We start from the raw sequence: 18,209 nt of genomic DNA, 5'->3' as shown, positions 1-18,209 counted from the left end.
ACTGGCCGCCCAATTAGCCCCACAAGGGTCGAGTGCACCCCGCTCGCCAACAGCACTAGGCAGACTCGACAAAACCATCACTACACAAATAGCAGCTGAAGTGAAAAAGAACAAGACCTAGGTTACAAGTTACATAAAAAAAAGCTACAACAAACCCAAATTGTTTTTCCAGTTTGTAATTCTATCTGAGACATTACATAACAAGTGCCATATTTTAACACTGCAGATACGGACACCAGCACAAGCACGCTGACATGGGTGCAACTGCATTACTCACTTCCTTCAGTTGCTGTGCTTTTTTTTTCCAACAGTGGCAATGTTATTTATGACACTTTAATTGGCTCTGAGCGCTATGGGTCTCAACTGCTGAGGTCATAAGTCCCCTAGAACTTAGAACTACTTAAACCTAACTAACCTAAGGACAACATGCACATCCATGCCTGAGGCAGGATTCGAACCTGCGACCGTAGCGGTCACGCGGTTCCAGACTGGAGCGCCTAGAACCGCACGGCAACACTTTAATTGGAACAGCCTACTTTATTATGCATAAATGCTGGCGAAAGCAGTTACTCCACAAGACATCTTAAGCAGCTACGAAATATATCTGAAGGGTTAGACACTTTGATGAACCCAGATACATGTTGCATAAAGCCGACTTCAAACTGGTTAAAGATGTGGACTTGCAGAATTATATGTTTAATTGCCTCAGTATTACAAAGCCATTTAATTAGATTTGTTCAACTGGAATAAATATGTGACACCAAACATCAATTCATGCTAAACCTAATTATCTTGGGTGTATCTAAGGCAATTAGATGATATTCAAGGGATGGCAGCAAATGAAGCAGACATTCTGCAAAATATTTTATTACAAAGATTCCTGTAACACAACAGGAAAAAACAGAAATAAATTACACATTTATTGCAACATCTAGGAGGTACAGAAGTAGAGGGCTTAGTTATGTCACATTTAGTACATCCGGAACAGCTCTCTAGTGGACGAGGTAGCAGTGTCCACAGGTGTAATGTCTTCGTTGTCCTTCACCTTCTTGCTTGCTCCGGCGAGCAACAGAGCCCTTACTGCTTCTACCTGCTTCGTGGCAGCAGCCCAGTGCAGCGGTGTTTTCCCCCAACGGTCCCGAACATCTACTTGTGCCGACGATGTCAGCAGCACCCACATCGCTTTCAAGTTACCCCGGTATGCGGCCGCGTGCAGAGGCGTCTGTAGACTCGAGTCCTTCGCATTGATGTCAGCCCCCGCACTCAGCAGATACTTGACAGTCTCCGGATTCGCATCCATTGCTGCCAGGTGCAGGGCGGTGCACCCAGTGCCGTCCCTCGCATCGACGGGTGCTCCTGCGGCCAGCAGCCGCCGCAGTTCACCCACGTCACCAGTTCTGGCTGCCACTACCAGCCACTCGCTCAAGTCCTCTGTCTGCTCCACAGATGAAGTCCTGCAAAGTACAATGAAGTTCGCACAATTCTGTACTGACAGTGACGTCGCATGTGTAATACTCAAAACTCGCACAGGTGGCTGCCTTCGTTTGGAATGACAGCGTCAATAAATAGTGTAAGAAAATATACAAGGAAGTGCAGTAGCATATTAAAATTACAAAAATGTTGGTACTTTTGAGTTAACTTTGGGATAAACAATAAAACATATAAAATAGTTAATATTCTGCTCGGGTCATGTTTCTTAAACAAAAAGAATGTTTCGTTCATATGGAAATTCTACATGAAATGTTAGTCACATGTCTGGTTGACAATCTTTACAACTGTTGTGCAAACATCTTTACCATTCAAAATATGGCAGAAAATTACAGTTTGACTTGGGGTAGAAATAAAACACGGACAGCATATATACGCCCCAGGACAACCACGAAATCCAGGAAAAACATGGGAATTTTTTTAAAAATTCCAGGAATATTTCATTGTTTTAGTTTTTAGTTACATTTTTGCAATTTTGACTGTTAAAAACCGACACTTTAACAAAGAATTTTACTTTAGCTTGCTACTGCAGAATAATACTGCAGCAATAAAACAAACGAGAAAGTAACACCAAAATAAAACTTTAGTTTCAAAGAAATGTGCAATTTACAACAATAAGACACAGTGCAAATACAAACATCTACTGACAGCACAATGTGTCAAAGGCTTTAGGATGAAGACCACACATTATTTCGTAACAACATGCTGCTTTCGATGAGTGTGATTTCACAACTCTCTCTACTTCTAGCAGGTCAAGAAAAAATATCGTTAATGGTGGTTTTAGAAGCATGACTGGTACTTGCAAAGTAAATTTCCTTTTACACAAGATCAATTATGCTACATGTGACAATGTGCAATGAATTTCTTAAATTACAGAAGGTTTGATACTCATTCACAACTTAACATTTTAAGGTTCAGCCACCTGGAAAAATTTCAGTCCCAGAAGACCAGTCATTTATGCCATTATTTAAAATTTTACTGGCACATCAGTGTTTGATATATCTTAAAGAAACTAGAAATAGTGATAGTAATCCATCAAGCTTCTATTTGCCTCTGAAAACCCAACACCCCCAAGAAGAGAAAATTGAAACTGTAATATTACACACAATACCAAAAGAACTTACTATGAATTATTGAACTGGAAATTTATATTCATAAGGAAATACCCACATGAAATTCTAAACGAACACACATATTTTAAAGAGAAATGCTACCTAGAAAACTTTACTGACATGACAGAACATGAAAAGACACAGTGAAATAGTAAACAAAACTTACATGGACCATAGATTAAGTTTAAAAGCACCTAAGATCACCAATAGATAACATCTCTGGTAAGCTGTATTATCTTTGCAAACATATAGCATCAGATTAAAGAACTGTCAAAACTGAACTGTCGAAATATCTGCCAAAAACTTATTTTTACATTTCAATAACTACAAGAACTATTATACTTACCAAGTCATGACAGAAGAGCTTTACTACAGATGCAATATGATCGTTACTTCCAACTAGACTTAAGTACCAGTGCAAATGTAAATGTAAAACAGCCACAATTCATGTACAGCTAATCTTACTAATGTTATTTCACAAGTTACTTGATAATGGCAATAAACAAACAGGCATATAATTTAAAATATTAAAAAACCTACTACCTTATTGCAGCTCATTTGGAGCATTCATTTCTATAATGTCTTATACCGACATATACAATGCTATGGACCCAACAGAACATAAAATGTTTTATCAGTAAAATCTTCCGGGCTAAGTTGCCGTGGTCGATCTGTAGAACTTCTTCTTCCTGACGTTTCGTTCTCAACTACGGAGAACATCTTCCGAGGTGAGTCGACGACTGGCTGTTAGGAGCTGGGGACGCCGCTTATATAGAGATCGTAGGGGGCGCCACCACACGTCACGTGGCGTCGATGTGCAGCTATCTCTGGCTATCGTTCGTTCTCTCGATTGCAGGCAATCGATTGTCACGTGATTGATGCAACGTCGACCGCCATATCTTATCCAATTTTAATCCTTCTTCTTTACGATTAAAATTGTATTGATGTTTGTGGATTTCAATTGCCTCTCTATACATACGTGTATAATAGTGCGACGTCCTCGCTAGCACGCTTGTTTCACCAAATTTTATTTCGTGATCTCCATCCTTAAAAACATGTTCCGCTACTGCCGATTTGTCGATATGTCCCAAGCGACAGTTTCTTTTGTGCTCCGTCAGCCGTGTATTGACGCTTCTTTTTGTAGTTCCTATGTAAACCCTGCCACAACTACACGGAATTTTATATACCCCTGGAGTGGCTAGGGGGTGACGAGCATCTTTTGTTGATCTTAGGCATTCACTAATTTTCTTAGTAGGTCTAAAAATGGTCTCTACCTGAAACTTGGCTAGTACTTTTCCAATGCGATCCGTGATATTATGGATGAACGGAAGAAATACTTTTCCAGCTGATGGTTGTTGCTGTCTCCTATTTTTGGGCATTTTTCTATTTGGGTGAAGTGCTCGGTTAATCTCGTTCTTCGTATAACCATTTTTCGCAAAGGCCATTCGTAAATGATTTAGTTCTTCTTTCAAGTAGCCTGGTTCACAAATATTATTGGCCCTATCCACTAGTGTTTTTATGACCCCCCTCTTTTGCCTAGGGTGGTGGTTTGAGTTCTTATGGAGGTAGCGATCAGTATGTGTACCTTTCCTGTAGACCTTATGGCCTAAGGTCCCATCTGCTCGTTTGATAACTGATACATCCAAGAAGTTAAGTTGTCCATTCTTCTCCTTCTCCATAGTAAATTTAATCTTTGGGTTGATGCTATTTAAGTGTACCAGAAAATCATTCAAGTCTTCTTCCTCATGATTCCATATTACAAAGGTATCATCCACATACCGATACCACTTCGAGGGGCTTTTTTTGGCCGACTGCAGTGCTTGATGTTCAAAGTATTCCATGAATAAATTCGCAATTGCGGGACTTAGGGGGCTTCCCATGGCTACCCCATCGGTCTGTTCATAAAATTCACCATTGTACTGAAAATAGGTCGAGGATAGACAGTGTTGGAACAAGGCTACTATATCAATAGGGAACATATCGGCTATATGGGAGAGAGCTTCATCAACTGGAACCATCGTGAACAAAGACACTATATCAAAACTGACAAGTATGTCATTAGGACCGACAGTAATTTCCCTCAATTTCTCAATAAAGTGTAGAGAGTTTTTAATATGACTCTCAGTTTTGCCTATGTAAGGTTGTAACAAAGAGGCAAGGTGTCTGGCTAGTTCTTGGGTAGGAGCTCCAATTGCGCTGACTATTGGTCTCAAAGGAACATCAGGTTTATGTATCTTTGGTAATCCATATAATCTCGGAGGATAAACCTCCGTTTTACAAAGATACTTTTTAACTTCTGTAGGAATAGAAGACTGTTTTATCAGACGATTGGTGGCATTCATCACATTCGTTGTGGGATCCTTTTTCAACTTCTTGTATGTGCTGGGTTCCAGGAGATCACTGATCTTCTTGTGATAATCCTCAGTATTCATTAAAACAGTAACATTTCCCTTGTCAGCGGCAACTATAATAACATTCTTGTCTGCATTGATCTCCCGCAATGCTTTCCTTTCCCCTTGAGACAGATTGCTGCTGGGTGGCTTAGCTTTGCGTAATATCCTGGAGGTTTCCATTCTAATTTCATCAGCAGAATATGATGGTAACTGACGAATTCCTGCCTCTATATTAGCAATAATGTCCTCCACAGGAATCTTGGATGGAGTTATTGCAAAATTCCCTCCTTTAGACAGAACAGAAAGTTCTTCCTTAGACAATTCTTTTTCCGATAAATTAATAACCGTCTGGGAATTGTTTGGAATCGGTGTTTCCTGTCGACCCTCTTGTAGACGATCAAACTTCTCCTTCTGCCTATTGGAAGACACTTCTGCACTAATCTCCATGGATCTAAATGTTAAACTGTCTACTTTGTTCCAATGACTAAAATGCATAGTATTGCTAATAAGTAAATGAAGGTTTAGCAGTTGGCCATCACATACCGCCAGTCCTCGTCGTGTCTGATGTATCCGCTCACGTAGTAACGCCAGTTCCATACGAGAGTAAATACGGTTGGCTTGTGCCGAATGAAACATTCTTCTCACTTTTAAAAACTTGGGAACTATACCGGTATCACGACAGCGTAGCAGAAAAGTGAGTGAGCAAAGTTGTTGACCTTTCTTCTTGCGTAGGTTCTCCAGTCGTCGTACCCTAGTTGACATTTCCTCCCCGTAGAGGCGTCGAATCATTCCATGTAGGCTTTCACGGCCGGCGTCTTTATCAGTAAAATCTTCCGGGCTAAGGATCCCACAACGAATGTGATGAATTCCACCAATCGTCTGATAAAACAGTCTTCTATTCCTACAGAAGTTAAAAAGTATCTTTGTAAAACGGAGGTTTATCCTCCGAGATTATATGGATTACCAAAGATACATAAACCTGATGTACCTTTGAGACCAATAGTCAGCGCAATTGGAGCTCCTACCCAAGAACTAGCCAGACACCTTGCCTCTTTGTTACAACCTTACATAGGCAAAACTGAGAGTCATATTAAAAACTCTCTACACTTTATTGAGAAATTGAGGGAAATTACTGTCGGTCCTAATGACATACTTGTCAGTTTTGATATAGTGTCCTTGTTCACGATGGTTCCAGTTGATGAAGCTCTCTCCCATATAGCCGATATGTTCCCTATTGATATAGTAGCCTTGTTCCAACACTGTCTATCCTCGACCTATTTTCAGTACAATGGTGAATTTTATGAACAGACCGATGGGGTAGCCATGTGAAGCCCCCTAAGTCCCGCAATTGCGAATTTATTCATGGAATACTTTGAACATCAAGCACTGCAGTCGGCCAAAAAAAGCCCCTCGAAGTGGTATCGGTATGTGGATGATACCTTTGTAATATGGAATCATGAGGAAGAAGACTTGAATGATTTTCTGGTACACTTAAATAGCATCAACCCAAAGATTAAATTTACTATGGAGAAGGAGAAGAATGGACAACTTAACTTCTTGGATGTATCAGTTATCAAACGAGCAGATGGGACCTTAGGCCATAAGGTCTACAGGAAAGGTACACATACTGATCGCTACCTCCATAAGAACTCAAACCACCACCCTAGGCAAAAGAGGGGGGTCATAAAAACACTAGTGGATAGGGCCAATAATATTTGTGAACCAGGCCACTTGAAAGAAGAACTAAATCATTTACGAATGGCCTTTGCGAAAAATGGTTATACGAAGAACGAGATTAACCGAGCACTTCACCCAAATAGAAAAATGCCCAAAAATAGGAGACAGCAACAACTATCAGCTGGAAAAGTATTTCTTCCGTTCATCCATAATATCACGGATCGCATTGGAAAAGTACTAGCCAAGTTTCAGGTAGAGACCATTTTTAGACCTACTAAGAAAATTAGTGAATGCCTAAGATCAACAAAAGATGCTCGTCACCCCCTAGCCACTCCAGGGGTATATAAAATTCCGTGTAGTTGTGGCAGGGTTTACATAGGAACTACAAAAAGAAGCGTCAATACACGGCTGACGGAGCACAAAAGAAACTGTCGCTTGGGACATATCGACAAATCGGCAGTAGCGGAACATGTTTTTAAGGATGGAGATCACGAAATAAAATTTGGTGAAACAAGCGTGCTAGCGAGGACGTCGCACTATTATACACGTATGTATAGAGAGGCAATTGAAATCCACAAACATCAATACAATTTTAATCGTAAAGAAGAAGGATTAAAATTGGATAAGATATGGCGGTCGACGTTGCATCAATCACGTGACAATCGATTGCCTGCAATCGAGAGAACGAACGATAGCCAGAGATAGCTGCACATCGACGCCACGTGACGTGTGGTGGCGCCCCCTACGATCTCTATATAAGCGGCGGCCCCAGCTCCTAACAGCCAGTCGTCGACTCACCTCGGAAGATGTTCTCCGTAGTTGAGAACGAAACGTCAGGAAGAAGAAGTTCTACAGATCGACCACGGCAACTTAGCCCGGAAGATTTTACTGATAAAGAAGCCGGCCGTGAAAGCCTACATGGAATGATAAAATGTTTTATTTTAATTCTCTCATAGTTTATGAATTGTGCAATGCAAGAGTCAAAATGCTCGACGGAACATGCATTCAGCCAAGTAACCCACGAAATGTTTAGTACACAGCAGTGAATTTTTTTAATACTGCTTGTCAGAAATATTCAGCTGCTGCAATTTAAACTGTGCTCTTAGGATCCTTGAGAAGGAGAGAGGACGGGGGGGGAGGGGAACCTGCAAAAACATTTTTCCACAACCAATGCGAAAGCTTAACTTTTCTTGTATCTATACTGTATGTATATTAACTTAAACCACCAAGTTTCCCTATTTGTGTTTGTGTTTTTAGCAGTATTTTTCCTATTGGCTGACGACACTGTGTGTCCTACACTCAGAATATCTGCTACTATTGGCTGGTGAGATCACGTGGCATAAGCTATTATTGGCTGACAAAAGCACACTGCAATCTTAATTTCAACACTGTATTTGGTGGTATCCATATTTGCACTTTTGTAATATGAAATTATGCAGTGAACATGTTGCCACATATCAAAGATCTTTACAAAATGCGTTTTTTTTGCTGGGTTTTGTTTCTTAAACTGCCTGGAAATTCTATGTAGGTGTATAAAACCTTTACCAGTCAAAGGCTTGATAAGTTTTACAGCTCCGAGAGAAAGTATGTGGTCAGTTAACATGGAAAAAATGTATTTTACCTGTGGTATAGTGTATTTTAACTAGGAAATTCAAGAATTGTTTTTCTCGTCCATGTACTCACTCTTATATAAGTTAAGATGTAACAATGCACAGATTTTCGGCATGAGGAGTTGTGTCTGCTCAAGCTCTTGCTCATAAGCAGAGCATTTGCAGGAGGAAGATGTGTGCTCATTGTGTGGTCACGATTACACTGGAGAAGTGTCAACTGTGAAATAGGAGAGGGTTAATTTTCCAAGCAGTGCCACAAAACCAAGCTGAGAGGGGGTCTAGATTGACACCAACTGAATTGGTGTGTGTATGCCAACACAATTAGCTACCAGGTGCCATTGTTGGCTTCCAATTGCCTTTGACATAGGAAGTTGGCACGAAAAACATTGTGTTGCCAATGGCAAAAATAATTTTAAAAAGTACTGTGACTGACTTTGATCCATTTAGCACTTTTAAGCTGTACTAAAACAAAAAATAATCTTATTTCTACAGTCATGATTTTTGGCTTAAAAATATTAGAACGAAAATATTTTTTCCAGATTATTGAAACTTGTCACAAGTTGAAATAGTATTCCAGTACAGAGTCAACCACACATCTGACAAAGCAAAACAGCTGCACTAGTTATGGCACAATTTTTTGCTGATGTGGAAACCACTGTCTCCCAATATTTCTGTACTTTCATTGTCAGATTTATCTGTAACTTAGTGGGTGATGAAAAACTCTTCTAAATATCCATATTTTGCTAAAGCAGTTTAAGACAAAAGTCAATTAAGCATTATCAGTTACAAATGTAAAAAAGTACAGAATTCCACACACTACCGAGGGGGACCATATAATGGGAAGACACACGTGAAAATCATTACAGAACACTTTGTTTCAGAGTCGGGATTTCTATCTACAAAATTCGAAACTCAATTATTAGCTATACTTTCACCTGGGGGGAGGGGGGGGGGTGGGGGTGGGGGGGGGGTGGGGGGGGGGGGGGGAACCAGATGAAATGCAAACATGTTCAAAAAGAGTTTCTCCAGAGAAGAGACGACAGGCGGTTTCTATCATAAAAATGCCATGCTGTCAATGAGAATTTCATAAAACACACCTGACAATTTTATGCTGTTTTCTGTTTCGTGAAGAAATTCTTATTTTCTCTGCTCAAAATTATTAATTTTTTCTTATTTATATTTCACATTGATATTGATACAGTTAAGAATTATTTTGAAAACCTTGAAAAGACTCTACAAGGGATCAGCCTAACATCCTAAATTACGATGAAACGAACCTGTCGGATAAACGGGACGGAAAAGTGTGTATTCTCAAATGAGGTCAAAGTATCTGGAGAGAATAATGAACTCTTCTAAATCAGCAATGAGTGCTATGTTTGCTGATGCAATCAATGGCGAACTCCTACCTGCATATGTCGTTTACAAATCTGAACATATGTGGGATACTTTGACACAAGGAGGGCCTAAGGGAACAGATGTAACAGGTCGAAGTCTGGGTAGTTCGATGAAGTCACGTTCAAAGACTGGCTCCAGACTACTGTGATACCTTGGGACAACAAGGAGTTAAAGCAGTGCTGGGTGACAATCTGTCTTCCCATTTTTTATCAGAGGTGCTGAAAATGGGGAAGGAGCACAAAACTAAATTCATCTGTCTCCATCCAAATCCCACACATTAGCTACAACCTCTAGATGTGGCATTTTAAGACCCTTCAAATTGCATGTCGAGCAGCACTGTCAAAATGGCACCAGAAAGTAGACAGAAGACCAAATTCAATTCCAAAGGACAATTTTCCTGCTCTTGTTTGTGAGTTGACGGAGACCATCCATCGTAATGCAGCTGCTAGCTTGAAGTCTGGATTCTGAGTTTGTGCAATTTCTCTGTTTGAGCCACAGAAAGTCCTCAATAAACTACCATCATCACAGTCTGGTATAGTAGAGTCTCCAGAACCTCAGCCCACACCCACAGTAATGGGAGAAGCAGTCATAAAAGTGTTCCAGGGCACGAGATATGAAAAAATTGCCAACGGCAAAAAAAGGGGAAAAGACAGGAAAGTGTGTTGCCAGTACTGAAGGCAGAACATCTCGGCCAACTGAAGAAATCTTTCATCATGTGTTAACCGGGAAATGAAGAAAAAGAAACCGTGAAAAACAATAGGTAAAAAAAAACAGTGTTCTAGGATTCCATTGACTGTGACGAAGACAGGCAGTAATCCACTAAAGATTCGTTGGCTGTATGGGTTAAAGAGGAAGGTAACAATGGTGACAATTTTGATGATCCTAAACCAAGATATTTGCTTTTACTGGCGTTTCCAATGGGGGATTCTGGTTCATATGTCTATAAGCTGCTTCTAGTCCAAGTGGTACATCAATGTAACTGCTCAGTCATGGGTTGTGCTGTAATATGTTAACACGTGTTTGTGTCTCTCGTCACGGAAATCGAACCGCATAATACTGCACAGCGGTAGCCATTTCTTTTTGTGTTACATTGGGTGAAAATGCGACAACAACTTACGGTAAGTTTCAGAAGGCTTTTGGAGAGGAGCTTATGTCAAGAGCTAAAGTTTTTCGTTGGCATAAAATGTTTAGTGAAGGCAGAACGAATGTTGAAGATGAAGTGGACGACCATCAACCTCCAATTCCATGGGAATTGTTCATAAAGAGTGGTTGCCTCCTGGACAAACAGTTAACCAATATTACTACAAAGAAAAAGGAGTTCTTCATGTCCATGCCAACACTGCTGATAATTGGATTCTGCATCACAATAATGCGCCATCCCCTACTACTCCGTCAGTACAGCAATTTTTAACCTCAAAACAAATTTCAGTACTACCACGGCCACCTCATTCACTAGGTATCACTCCATGTGACTTTTTTCTATTTCCAAGAGTCAAAATGGCAGTCAAGGGACACTATTTTCAAACAACACAAGATGGCCAAAAAGGTGACTAGGGTCTTTGAGGATATTACAGAATATGAGTCAAGAAATGTTACCATCAATGGCAGAAGCGTTGGAAAAAATGTGTGCAATCAGAAGGGAACTACTTTGAAGGAGAACACTAAACTTGACTAAAACGGTAAGCAATATTTTTTTTTCACATCAGTCTCATTACTTTATCGTCGCACCTCGTAGAAAGAAAACCAAGTGCTCCTATTTCTATGGAATAAAGGGGACCTTTAAAATTTGTTGCAAATTTCCAGGGCTATCATATTAATTAGGAACTTCCCAAGAGAAAAACCATATTTACTATATTTTGGGGCTATTGTATTAATTATTTCATTAATAATTGTGATAATATTGTGTGTAGGCTGACATTTTTAAGTCCAGGAATTAAATACATCTGCACAAACATATATAATGTATGCACTAAACAAAATGTATTAGCTTGCACATTTTATGATCTTAAAGTTCCTTTTAAAAAATTAAAAAATAAGTGAATACAAATAAGTAACAAAATAATCCAATAGGGATGCCAATATCGACTGGAATGCGTGAAAATGTCCATTTACGTGTATTTTTAATAAGGTATTCCACTGAACACCGATTACTGGTAGAGTCGAATGGCACTTAAAATGTGTTTTCCTCCGAAATTGTCGTTGTTAATAAAAGGAAAATAACAGGGAACAGTGCCTTACCTGAGAGCTGCAAGAAACTTTCAGAGAAAATGCAGACTGTTTTGTTTGTGAAGTAGCGTCAAAAATTAAAAATGGTGCCATCTAATAGCAGCAAAGTCAAGTCAACATTCAGCAACACTGACAGTCTCTTCACATATCTATGCGCAGTGCAAGGAATCTGTCTTTTTACACAAAGAGTTGAGTTCACACAAATTATGGTGTATCACATGACAATGCATTCTTCCATTTAGTTTAATTTTCAAAGGCACTACAGGTCTTACCAGTCAAAGAATACAGAAGTAGAAAATAAGCACGTGGAAGTACAGGGTTATTACAAATGACTGAAGCGATTTCACAGCTCTACAATAACTTTATTATTTGAGATATTTTCAAATTGCTTTGCACACACATACAAAAACTCGAAAAGTTTTTTTAGGCATTCACAAATGTTCGATATGTGCCCCTTTAGTGATTCGGCAGACATCAAGCCGATAATCGAGTTCCTCCCACACTCGGCGCAGCATGTCCCCATCAATGAGTTCGAAAGCACCGTTGATGCGAGCTCGCAGTTCTGGCACGTTTCTTTGTAGAGGAGGTTTAAACACTGAATCTTTCACATAACCCCACAGAAAGAAATCGCATGGGGTTAAGTCGGGAGAGCGTGGAGGCCGTGACACGAATTGCTGATCGTGATCTCCACCACGACCGATCCATCGGTTTTCCAATCTCCTGTTTAAGAAATGCCGAACATCGTGATGGAGGTGCGGTGGAGCACCATCCTGTTGCAAGATGAAGTCGGCGCTGTCGGTCTCCAGTTTTGGCATGAGCCAATTTTCCGTGGGCTACGCGTGAAACTTGCCCGCACGTGTTCAACCATTTCTTCGCTCACTGCAGGCCGACCCGTTGATTTCCCCTTACAGAGGCATCCAGAAGCTTTAAACTGCGCATACCATTGCCGAATGGAGTTAGCAGTTGGTGGATTTTTGTTGAACTTCGTCCTGAAGTGTCGTTGCACTGTTATGACTGACTGATGTGAGTGCATTTCAAGCACGACATACGCTTTCTCGGCTCCTGTCGCCATTTTGTCTCACTGCGCTCTCGAGCGCTCTGACGGCAGAAACCTGAAGTGCAGCTTCAGCCGAACAAAACTTTATGAGTTTTTCTACGTATCTGTAGTGTGTTGTGACCATATGTCAATGAATGGAGCTACAGTGAATTTATGAAATCGCTTCAATCATTTGTAATAGCCCTGTAGTTTTTCAGCTCAAAAAGAAACACTCTGAAGAAGAGTACAAAAAAATCAAGTAAGTGTGCCATTTGGATGAGCTACAAAATTGCACTATTTTTAGCAAAGTTCATGCAATCTTTCACTGATGGTGATTTATTAAAAGAACACTTGGCAGCTGCAGCTGAATATTCATCCCTCAGGATCAATTTCCCTTATTAACACAAGTCTGCACACACATCCCCACCCTATTCCTCAAGATGGTGAGGTGGGGTACTTGCCACTCGCTATCTGCCCAGAGCATTTTTGTGGTGAGGCACAGATGTAAGTACCATCCAGCTGATTACTGCACAGTAAGGTCAGAGATCAATAACACTTAAGTAAAAGGGAGTGTGTAGTTGTCAAGAAATGACACACAACACAGCTAGGCAATATTACCTTCTCCCACCACTGTGCAGTGTATCTACTATACCTCCATGTCTCAGTCATTTTTGCATACTGACTGTCTTAGTGCTTGAAACTTAATGGCAGATTACAACTGTGTTCCACACAGAGACTCTAAACCAGAACCTCTGACTTTTGTGGACAAATGCTTCACGAACAGACATCTAGGTACAACCTCACAACTTTACTTCCACTGGTACTACTTCTACCTTCTAAGCTTCACAGGAATTCTCACGCATACCTTGCCGTACTAGAGCTCCTGCAAGAAAGGATATCGCCGAAACAGGGCTTAGTCACAAACTGGCAGTTTGCTACCACAATGAATTTTCACTCTGGAGTGGTGCGTGCACCAACTTTAAACTTCGACGAGTGTTAAAGATGTGAGACCAGGTCATGAGAAGTGCCTCAATATCTCAATCGTACAGAGCATCTGTGCACGAGAGGCAAAGATTCCGGGTCTGACTGATTGTCTGCCATACAGCTTTAAGCTGCTAGGAAGTTTCAAATCAGCACACCCTATTGTGAAGAGTGAAAATTTATTCTGGTCAATATTGCTTTATGCACTTTATGTTCTTAAAGTGAACACAAGAGATGTATAATCGAGAGTAATAAAATGACAGTCAGTTAAAACAATTTACCAACATATTATGCTAGCTCACAATATAGCAGAGGTAGTGCCTTTATTTCAGTGGATCATTCCCACATTTTGAAGAACAAAAGTCTAACAATATGAGCGAAAGAATCACTAACGTATTAGGTCATCACCATCCTCATCATCATCATCATCATCATCATCATCATCATCATCAATTCAATCATTAAATGATGTGGCCTCTTCGAGTCGTGGATTCAGGTAGGCTTTCAGCAGTCTCCTCCAAGTGAGACTGTCTTGGGCAGTTCTCTGCCAGGTGTTACCGCCGATCTTCTTGATGTCTTTGTCCCATCTGTCTGGTGGTCTTCCCCTAGGCCTCCAGTACTCTCTCGGACTCCACTCCAGTACTAGCTTCGTCCATCTGTTGTCTTTTCCTCTTGTGACGTGGCCAGCCCTCTGTCATTTCAAGGAACCTACTGTCTTTAAGATGTCGTTAACCTTCGTCACAAACCGGATGCCATCGTGCCCTTTTCCTACCCTTTCTTGCATAGCCCAGCATTGATCTCTCCACGGCTCTCTGTGCTGTCCTAAGGTTCCCTTTTATAAATGAGTTCAGTGTCCATGTCTCGCAGCCATACGTCATCAAAGGAAGAATGCATTGATCAAATACTCGTGCGTTGATAGATTTCTGGCCTTGTGTCTCCCTTCATATTTATAATCTGCCCAAGGTAGACATATTCACTGACCTCTTCTAATAGACTGTCCTCAACTTTCACATCTCCAGCTGGGACCCATTTTTTGGACATCAGGTAAAGCACATAAATTGCAAGTGTCACGAAAAGGTGCCGAGTATTCGGTGTCACTGAGTGTGACCAAGAAGTAGGGAGATCAGACTTGGGCCAATGACCAACTGAATGCATTCTAAATAAACGATCCCAAAATTTGTTTCAAGTGGTTAATGGAAACGACCAGATGGGGATAGGAGTCTAGTGCCGCAAAAGCCCTCTCGCTCACTCACAGTCAATTTTAAAGGTAACAGATAAAATCTGTCCACTGTTGAGCACACACGGAGGACGCTATTTGTGAAAGCTCTGAATGACCCTGCAGATTGAACACTAGTGCCTTCCTGCTATACGGAGTCCTCTGATAGTAATTCCAAAGATACTTGCCACCTCAGCTAGAGAGGACTGAAACACGCTGTATTCAAACAAGTGATTAATTAATGGTACCATGTCTACATCTACATGAACATCCATACTCCGCAAGCCACCCGACGGTGTGTGGCAGAGGGTAACTTGAGTACCTCTACCGGTTCTCCCTTCTATTCCAGTCTCTTATTGTTCGTGGAAAGAAGGATAAAGAAGGATTGTCGGTATGCTTCTGTGTGGGCTCTAATCTCTCTGATTTTATCCCCATGGACTCTTCGCGAGATATACGTAGGGGGGAGCAATATACTGCTCGACTCCTCGGTGAAGGTATGTTCACTAAACTTCAACAAAAGCCCGTACCGAGCTACTGAGTGTCTCTCCTGCAGAGTCTTCCACTGGAGTTTATCTATCATCTCCGTAACGCTTTCGTGATTACTAAATGATCCTGTAACGAAGCGCACTGCTCTCCGTTGGATCTTCTCTATCTCTTCTATCAACCCTATCTGGTACGGATCCCACACTGCTGAGCAGTATTCGAGCAGTGGGCGAACAAGCGTACTGTAACCTTCTTCCTTTGTTTTCGGATTGCATTTTCTTAGGATTCTTCCAATGAATCTCAGTCTGGCATCTGCTTTACTAACAATCAACTTTATATGATCATTCCATTTTAAATCACTCCTAATGCATACTCCCAGATAATTTATGGAATTAACTGCTTCCAGTTGCTGACCTGCTATTTTGTAGCTAAATGATAAGGTATCTATCTATCTATATATTCGCAGCACATTACACTTGTCTACATTGAGATTCGATTGCCATTCCCTGCACCATGCCTAAATTCGCTGCAGATCCTCCTGCATTTCAGTACAATTTTCCACTGTTAAAACCTCTCGATACACCACAGCATCATCTGCAAAAAGCCTCAGTGAACTTCCGATGTCATCCACAAGGTCATTTATGTATATTGTGAATAGCAACGGTCCTACGACACTCCCCCTGTGGCACACCTGAAATCACTCTCACTTCAGAAGACTTCTCTCTCCATTGAGAATGACATGCTGCGTTCTGTTACCTAGGAACTCTTCAATCCAATCACACAATTGGTCTGATAGTCCATATGCTCTTATTTTGTTCATTAAACGACTGTGGGGAACTGTATCGACAGGGAAACACCACTTGTGCAATGTTTGTCTTTGGAAGAATTTTTTTTAAAAAGATAAGATTATTATTTGTAATTTTTCACTCACACACACACACACACACACACACACACACACACACACACATTGGTGCTCAGACCTGTTCTTTGGTGTTGCTGCCGCCACCAGACTGCAAATTTGAGCTGCAGCCTCTGCATTGTTCCGCAGCACTTTTATCCAGCCGTCAGAGGTCATCACCTCAGGGTGCCTCACTATGAAGTCCACAGTGGCACTTTTGAGCTCCAGACACGAGTGCAGCACGGCGAGGAGTGAGGTGGCGGCGGCATTGTCCACACTCAGGCCCTGCGCCAGCTGCTCCTCGCACCTCTTTTTGAGCAACGGCAGGTCGTACTTATCGGCAGCACCTAACAGTTCCGTTGCCAATCTTCCCAGTTTCGGAACTGTGTCAGTATACATGAAACACAGCAACTGCCACAACACATCTTCCCGCACGTCGGTTATCTCAATTTGGCGGCTGCTGGCTTCTTTCATGTCATTCCGCAACATGGCGGCGAAGACGGGGCTCCTCGCTGCTAATACGAGACTGTGGGCCGGCAGCTGCGAGGCGCCGACCACCAGAGTCACGTCCGCACCCTCGCGAGAGGTTAGCAGAGCGCGCATGTCACTCGCGAAACTACCGTCCTTCGACTTTCTCGCTGCCATTGCAATAGCTCCTGAAACACGAACGACGTAGTTTCAATTTTTAAATGTTACTAAACAGTAAATCATTCTCTCTCTCGTAATACATCTAATTTGTCCTAATTTCACCACCCATCATGTGTCCTTGTTTAGCAGAATTGTTGTTTGTCAGTTAGCCACAGGTACTTGCCTTTCTGTCCTCTTAAACCCTGAAATGACTAAATTATTCCAGCACTGTACAGATCCCGACTTCACTGTTGCATCACTTGTATAAAGTAGCTGAAACAATTATCCTTCAGAACCACGATCAGAACTGCTTCTGGATGTGTCAGGATTCATTACAAGAAAAGGCTTTATCTCAAATATTGTGCATAACAATGCATAATGAAAGATTGTTTACTGTTGTAGAAAAAGAAAGTACAGCAATTGTTATTTTTGGTGTGATGACAACAGGACTGTTTGGTGCAAGACAGTGCAACCCCTATGTCCATACTAAATTTGATAAGACAGATGTAGTTAAAAATTCTGAAAAGTTAAGCACCTTCACCCTCACCCTAACCCAGAACTTATGTACGACAGTACCTAAAATGCTTAAAATAGGGAGTCAAGTTAATGAAGCAGTGACTGAGACAAAAAAGAGAGATGCATGTGGCTGGATCATCACTGCACGAAAAGAGGACGAGTTCACCACTTGGTGACACTAAACTCTCCAGTCTATGGGCTTAGTCCGTGATCCAGATGACCCACATTTTAGACGTTTTAAGAAATCTCTCATAATTAGTCAAGTTTTGGTGTTGTGCTACAGCAGTATTTCCAGTTTTCCATTCATCATCTTCACCTGAGGATGACAAGTAGGAAACTCGTCAAAACGTTGCAGCAACATGATATCACAACTTGGCAGATAACTTAAGAATATTGTATCAATGACGTTCGCTGAGAAAGCCTACACTCTGATTTTATATCCTCCTCTACATTCCACTCATTGTCATCCAATACAGAGCACAGGTCACCAGTCAAGTTTAATGCTATCATCTTGCAAGGATATGAAATACAGTATTAAAATGTGGCAC

The 18,209-nt window shown here is 41.1% G+C and overlaps 1 protein-coding gene across 2 annotated transcripts in view; it reads right to left on the bottom strand.

Annotated features, from left to right (window-relative positions):
• Positions 1 to 712: 712 nt before the first annotated feature.
• LOC126108886 (poly [ADP-ribose] polymerase tankyrase-2-like) overlaps positions 713 to 18,209 on the bottom strand; it is a 59,388-nt gene continuing 41,891 nt past the window's right edge. For both annotated transcript variants that reach the window (XM_049914246.1, XM_049914247.1), the window contains exons 2-3: positions 16,601 to 17,174; positions 713 to 1,454 (exon numbers count right to left, since the gene is read on the bottom strand). In XM_049914246.1, coding sequence (XP_049770203.1) covers positions 971 to 1,454; positions 16,601 to 17,163 — 1,047 coding nt within the window. In that variant the 5' untranslated portion in view covers positions 17,164 to 17,174 and the 3' untranslated portion in view covers positions 713 to 970. The remainder of the gene's footprint in view (positions 1,455 to 16,600; positions 17,175 to 18,209) is intronic.

This window comes from Schistocerca cancellata, chromosome 11 (assembly GCF_023864275.1).
Source record: "Schistocerca cancellata isolate TAMUIC-IGC-003103 chromosome 11, iqSchCanc2.1, whole genome shotgun sequence".
Classification (NCBI taxonomy): domain Eukaryota; kingdom Metazoa; phylum Arthropoda; class Insecta; order Orthoptera; family Acrididae; genus Schistocerca; species Schistocerca cancellata.
The sequence above is the reverse complement of the archived record's forward strand: the minus strand, read 5'-3'. Positions and strand labels throughout refer to the sequence as shown.